The following is a 7218-nucleotide window of genomic DNA, read 5'->3' on the forward strand; positions in this document are numbered from 1 at the left end:
TTCTTATCCAATCACCATCCTTGTTGACTAACAGGTAGACAATGTTTCCATTTACACAACGTTTCCTCACTCCAAAATAACTTATACTAAAATCAGCAAGTCCCTCAACTTTATCCGGCTCTTCATTTACAAGACATTTGATGCTCTCGAAGATACTCATGACGTTCTCCTTCCACTGGTTCCAATAAAAGACTAGAGTTCTAACAGAAACACAGCTCTCAAAGACTTTGTTTTCACAATGCTCAGTGATATCAGAAGGTAATTCATCCTCCCAAAAGTACTTTGAGAAATTTATACGAAAATGAGAATCCAAGATTTTCCTTATGGATAAGAATTCTCCTCTTAGACTCTTATGTTTCTGGGAAGCGAGTAAAACTTTCTTAAGCTCCGGCAAGCTACTGTGCTGGTCAGAGAGAACCTCAAGCTCGTTACAAACAAAATCATAGAAGTTATCAGAGGTCATTTTTGCAAGCGACCTTGCTTTCTCACAAAGATATTCCTTCTGACTAAACAGCTTGAGTGGCCAACCTTTACCTCCATTTCCCCATAACGAGCTAAAAAATGTATACCAAAGTAAGAGAAGCGCAGCCTCCTTACAATGTCCAGCCTTCTCCAAAAGTTCAGCCTCTTTTTGAACATAACCCAAAGTCCTAGCCAGCTCAACAGCGTCAAGAAAATGGCCCGATCCTTCTTCTAACAATAAAAGGTCATCAAGGCAGCCTAAAGACCTCAAGAATACACGCTTAGACTCCATAGAACAAAAGGCTCTAACAAATTTCACCATGGATTTAAGATCTTTATGTTCATGGCAGTCAAGAGCACAACTCTCCAAAAAACTTTGCTCACTTTGTTCTATTTCTTTAGTTCTAACTTTTAAGTGCTTTTTCCAGTACTCTATATACTGCAATCCCTTATCATAAAGTTTCCCTTTTTTGCAAACTGACAAACAATTGGAGATCTGATCTCCTTTAGCGTAGGCTTCGGCGGCATCGCTGTAGCATCCTGCTAGAGTGAAACACTCCGCTGCTGTATTAATTTTTTGGCACTTATATAAGTAAGCTTTCCCTGCACATATAAAAGCATTGAAATGATATTACAATTCAAATAATGATTAAGCCAACCCAAGCTGTTAACCTACAGGTAGTCTTTATAAATCCATTGATTTGGGTTATATTATTTTCAATAGTATCAGCCAAAAGGTTTAGCTAAATTCGCAACTAATCAAAGTGGTTATAATGAAAAAAGGAGTTACCAGCTCTTTCATACTCCTCCAAGTCACAATAACATGAAGCGGCAGACTCGAATTTCCCAATTGACTCAAACAATTCCGCTGCTTCTCTGAGATAGCTCAAATAAGCTTCGGGATTCTTTCCCCTCATTTGATCAGCAGATGCTCTGAGACCAGAAGCCTTTGCCAATTTCTCCCACATTGTGTCACCAGCTCTTTCAAAGCACATTGTTGCCATCACAAAATTGTTCTCATAAAAAAGCTGAAAAACAACAGGAAAGCACGTCAAATATGGTAAGTAAATTATAATGGTGAAAGAACTATGGCAGTAAAAGATCAAATTTGACCTTTTTACCACGCTCCCGCCACTCTTGAGGGCTGCTTGAGACTCGCATAGCCTGTGCCACTGAATCATCTAGTTTTCTAATTTCAACGAGTCCTCTGCTATTCCAATAGTCAAATATTGGCTTGAAGAGCTCCTTTTTATTCTCACATACCCATAGCCTTTGCCTCGTCCTAGTTATTGCCACATATAACTGTTTCAATTCAGAGCACAAGACACTATGTCTTGCCTCATTGAATGTCAGGAAAGACTGGGGAAGATTCTCATCGAGCCAATCCCGCTCCTTCATGTAACCATATATTACTCTCCATCGGTCTTTCAAAGGGGATGTCCCAAAAAAGTTGTACAATAATACATCCTAATTGTCATGGCAAGTCAGAAATTAATAAACACAAGCACTTTAAAATCACAACTAGAGGTACCAATTTGATCCCATCATCTAAAATTTGGTTGTCAAAAGTGCGCCGAAAGCAGAAAGTATCTTAAGTTCTTACAAGTTATAGCCTTAATATATTTTTTTAATCAAAATACTTTCATTAGTATTTTACAACCCAGTAATTAAGTATTTCTAATTACATACGGTACTTATATTAGTACATAGGTTAACCATTTATAACTTAACAATAAAAGGTACAAAAATGTGTTGTGTGAAGTACGCAAACCTGAAATTCAAGGCCTTTACACTCCAGTATGGTGAGAACAAGTGCATGCTTTCCAACATATTCTGAGATCTCAGTCTTAGCACAATCATCACGCACCAATATCACTTGATCCGCCCCAAAGCCGACTATTTCTCCACCACCTCCACTGCCCCCAAAGATTGTCACAATTGCATTTTCATTATTGCTGGACTCGAGCAAAACAGGAGTTTCACCGGTTATAAGACTAGTCTCAGGCTCCAAAACATCAATTGAGTGAACAAAGTAACAGTAAAGAATGTCAATGACACTTTGGGCTAACTGAAGGACACCAGCATGAGTTCTAAAGTTCTGTTTTAGTTGGAAAACCTCGGATACAAGACCTTTCTCTTGTTTTCTAGTAGTTAAAAACTCTTTATAGAACAGAGATCGTATATCCTGAAATCTAAAATCAATCCCCCTGGCAATGGTTTGTGCAGTGTCGCCCGCAAAAATAAATCCCTCATCGACATTTTGGCATATGTACTTGAAAAGAGAAATCTGCCTCATACTAAGATCTTGAACTTCATCAATATACACAAAATCAATAATGTCACCTTCATAGCGTCCATTTTTAAGTCGGTGATGGAGGTCACTCACTAAGTCACCTAAATCGAATTCACCTCGCTCACTTTTCATATGCTTGGAAGAGGCAGTAAATAGTTTCTCTTTTCTGTTTTGTTAGAGTGGACGAACGACTTTCAGCCAATAAACAGTAACCCTCAAAACTTAGTATTCCGTCATCGCATCCCCCTGCATGCAGGCCTCCTTTTATGTGCGATATAATTTCTGTAAACACTCTGGATGGATCAAGTTTCTTTGTTAGACTTGAGTTAAAGTGAGGCCAGTAAAGTGTACAAAATCGGTCATATGTAACCTCCCTTAATCTTAAAAAAGTTTGCAGTGCAATAGATCTTGAACTTGTATAGTTACCACGAGAACCTTCTCTTGCCTTTGGAAACCTTTCAAAGAAAGACCAATGTGCCATCCAAAATCATTAGAAACTTATGAAATGTTATAAAAAGAGGGTAACTTTTCACCGGAATGTTAATAAATGTGTCTGCAATATCGCTGAAATCTGATATCATGTCTGGATCATCAAGATTGGCGTCTATAGATGTATTCCCATTGCATGAAATACTGTCAAACACAACAAAACTTAAGTCAGAAAACGAAACCAATGCAGCAAAAAAGAAAACAGATAACGAAATAAGTATGCACACACCTTGTAAGGTGGGAAATATGTTGCTTCACAACATGACACAAATTTGGGCTGACGGTCACAAAAAGTTGCCGGATAACACTTGGTTTCTTGTCTTTTAAATCATCAACTTCTGAATGACTGATACTGTTCCTCTCTTCATCATAAATCCCTTCAGAAGCAGCATAAAATGACTGTTCATTTTGGAACAACTTCATAGTCAATATAGTGGTTTTTCCGGTTCCTGAACGCCCAATTATGAAAGAACTTTTGGAAAATAAAATAATCTCCATCTGTTCATCACTGACTTGCATGGGTAGATCAAGTTGTTCTTTATCGGAGAGCAAATGTTTCACCACCCCATCTGACAAGGGGTAGAACTTCATAAGCAACAAGCTTTCATTTACTTTTGAGTTTTCAGCATAACTTTTACCATCACCCGAGCTCAGTTCAGTATTCCTTACGGGACAAAAACGTATAATTTCTTGGGATGCCATCCAACTCTTAGGAACTTCCAATTTCCTGAACAACATAAATATAGTACGAAGACACGTTAAATATGCATATATGGGTTGAAACAGTTTAGAGGTGGGAAAAAATGATCAAAGCAAGTTAGGGTTGAGATGGGTCAGTTTTTAGTGGGGGTTGAAACATTCTGCACAGGTTTCATGACCCATTGCCTAACTTTATCCTGATAACAAAATCAAGTTACTCATAACTTAAAAAATTTGTTTTCATCATTAAATAAAAATTTGGGTTGACTTCCAACCTTCTCAACAGATTCGACTAGTTCCCTTCAAACTTGTTTCTTTTACAGGACCAGTTTGAGATAGAAGGACAACAATTTGACCCTTTTAAATAAGCTTACCCCTCCACACATCTTTCTGTACAGCGATTAATATAATCATGCGTGTATGCCATAAATATGGTCTCGAGACGTTTTGTGAGTTTTGGAATCTCTTCAAAAGTTATTATATCCCAAACCTTCAAAACTTGCACATAATTGAATTCCTTGATGATGTCAGTTGTGCATATAACATATAACCCTGCAACCTTAAACTGTTTCAGAATATGGGAGGATTTTTCACAATACAAGTCTACACTTCTGTTTTTGGGCCTCCAGCCACCAGAGAGTCACAACAAAAGATTTAAAACAAGCTTCTTCAGTCGAGCAGTAGTCAGCTTTCCAAATGATCTTCTGAAGTTATCACTGAAAAGGACCTAATGGCACGACAAGCAACAAATATGATGAGCAATAGTAGAAAATTGCATATTAACATATTTCAGTAAAGTGTTATATTAACAAATACCTTCCATTTTGCATGTTTAAAAAGGATACTATTCTCGTTAACCAGATCATCAAGTTGCTCTAGCTCTTTCTTTGTATTTATAACAGTCATATTCAAGGATTCATCAGAATCAGCATCAAACAAACAATGGCGATTTCTTGCATCTTGAACTAGTTCTTCCCATACAGATTCACTTTTAGTCAGGGTCCTTTCGTTTCCCAAAATCCATAGACAATGTCTGGACAAAAATTGAAGACAAAACATACACACTGTCAGACATACTTTTTTAACCAAAAGCTATTTGTAGACACTGAAAATTTATTGCACCTTAAATACATTCCATACCTTGCCCTGGTGAGGGCAACATTAGTCCTTCGTGGACTAGACATGAATCCAACTGATCCATGGCTATTAGATCTGACTGTCGATAAAATAATAACATCTTCTTCTGCACCCTGAAACTCGTCAATCGATTTCACCTTTACTGAAAAACCATCAAGTTTCTCATATTTGTGAGCAAGTTTTTCTTGGATTGTAACCACTTGGGCAGCATAAGGAGATACAACACCTATAGTAAGCTTCTTCTTCGAGTATTTCCATACTATAAATGTCAAAGAAGAGAGGTTATATGTACTGAGATACATACGATAGAAAAAATAATTTTAAATGATATGAAGATGTAACTTATGCTTCTAATGTTACAACAATATCCCTCTGCTTTTGTATGTTCTCAATATAAATTTATGACCGATATGCGCACCTTTATAGAGATTTTTTACAATCTTAATCACAATAGCTGCCTCAACCAAATTTCTTTTGCTCTGTCCATCATCATCCTTTTCTTCTCTTCCTCCAACAATATTCATAAATGAATACGAACCAAACATTGGTCCTGAAAGATATCGCTTTTCATATCTTTCACATAATACATTTTCTGCATCAAGGATCTGATTTTGATAAAACCTCCAATTAGGGAAGAAACTGATGGAAGGATGCATTCGATACTGAACATTTAGTAGATGCCGAGAATGGCATACGTAACTCAGTCTGTCAAATAAGCTCCGCCCAAAGCCAGATTCAACACATAACTGTCCAAAAACATTCAAAAAGATTAAATGAAGAAGACAAAGCATAATAATAGGAGGGAGAAATATCATTAAAGAGACATACATTGCTTGTAACCATTGCAGGTAACTGGCACTCATCTCCAATGAGAATAGCATGCTTTATCCCAGGAAGCTGAAGAGGAATACTGGACTCAGCCTCTTTTAACTGTGCAGCTTCATCTATGACCAGAATGTTCAAAGGCTTCATTGGAACCATATGCAACTTATAGGAACTAGAAGTTGTGCAAAATACAAGTGAAGCTCTTTCAAAACAAAACTCCACCATTACATGTCTTTTTACAACATCTGGAAGACCTAGTACTTCAAGAGATATCTGCAAACCTCTTAAAATCAATATCGACTTGGCTCTAACAGAATCAATCAATGACGTATTCTCCACCTCATCAGGCAATGGTTTAGATGTGAAAAGGTGTTCGAGATCTTTTGAAACCAAGTTTTCTTCAAACAACAACGATTCAAATGAATTTAAGCTATCCAAAAGATGTATCATACTATAAAAATTGTATTCCTTTATGAAACTTCTTGGGACATGAGTCAAGAATGTAAAAATGCATCTTCTAAGTGGCATTACAGAAGATACAAACCGATCTTGCAAATACTCAAGGAATGATTTAACTTGCAAATTGTTGGTTTTAATTTCATTTTTATTTTCATTTGCTAGTTGGTTTTCTTTGAACAACTCATTTTCTAGAAAGACGTAATACTGAGATACACAATTTTCAAGTAAATCATTCATAGACCTCATGCAATGCTTCCAACCAGTTGAAGACCCAAAGCACTCTGTAAGCCTTTCGACCCGATGCTCCAAGTATATGTCTTCCATCTCTGCACCAACTTTTAAACGATCATTGTTGCCAAACAAAAGGATGTCTCCAAGAGACCAAAAGGAAACACCATTAGCAGTTGTAGCTTTAGATGATTCCTTAACCAAACTTAGCAGTCGTGAAGCTAGTTGTAACAGAGCAATATTTGTTGGTGCACAAGTAAGAGTCCTACGGTACATTTTGCAAGAGAAGAAATAGCAAAACACTCATTGTTGTTGTTTTCCCTGTACCGGGTGGTCCCCATATCTGTTCCACATATGAATTGTGACAACATTCCGTTTTAACAAGGGACGCCATAACTGCTGCTCTTTGTGATTCGTTCAGCTTATCCAACAGATTTCTATCTTGAGAATATACACTATCAAAATCAAAAGAACAGGTATTGCAAATCTCCTTAACCTGTAGACAACATATAATTAAATAAATAATGATATAATCACTTTACGAAACAAAATTTGCATGTAATAGCTTACCATAGAACGAGGGTCAAGAATAGCTTTAATGATATTAAGATTTCCATTCATGTGCA

At 36.9% G+C, this 7218-nt stretch overlaps 1 protein-coding gene across 1 annotated transcript; it reads right to left on the minus strand.

The window, feature by feature from the left end:
- Nucleotides 1–3213: 3213 nt before the first annotated feature.
- Nucleotides 3214–6868, minus strand: LOC122591646. The gene is made up of 7 exons (XM_043763905.1): nt 5909–6868; nt 5499–5826; nt 5084–5339; nt 4760–4976; nt 4318–4508; nt 3474–3971; nt 3214–3388 (listed from the first exon to the last, which is right to left on the minus strand). Exons 1-7 carry the CDS (start codon nt 6866–6868, stop codon nt 3214–3216), a joined length of 2625 nt encoding a protein of 874 aa, XP_043619840.1.
- Between the last annotated feature and the right edge of the window lie 350 nt (nt 6869–7218).

Source organism: Erigeron canadensis, chromosome 1 (assembly GCF_010389155.1).
Source record: "Erigeron canadensis isolate Cc75 chromosome 1, C_canadensis_v1, whole genome shotgun sequence".
Classification (NCBI taxonomy): Eukaryota; Viridiplantae; Streptophyta; class Magnoliopsida; order Asterales; family Asteraceae; genus Erigeron; species Erigeron canadensis.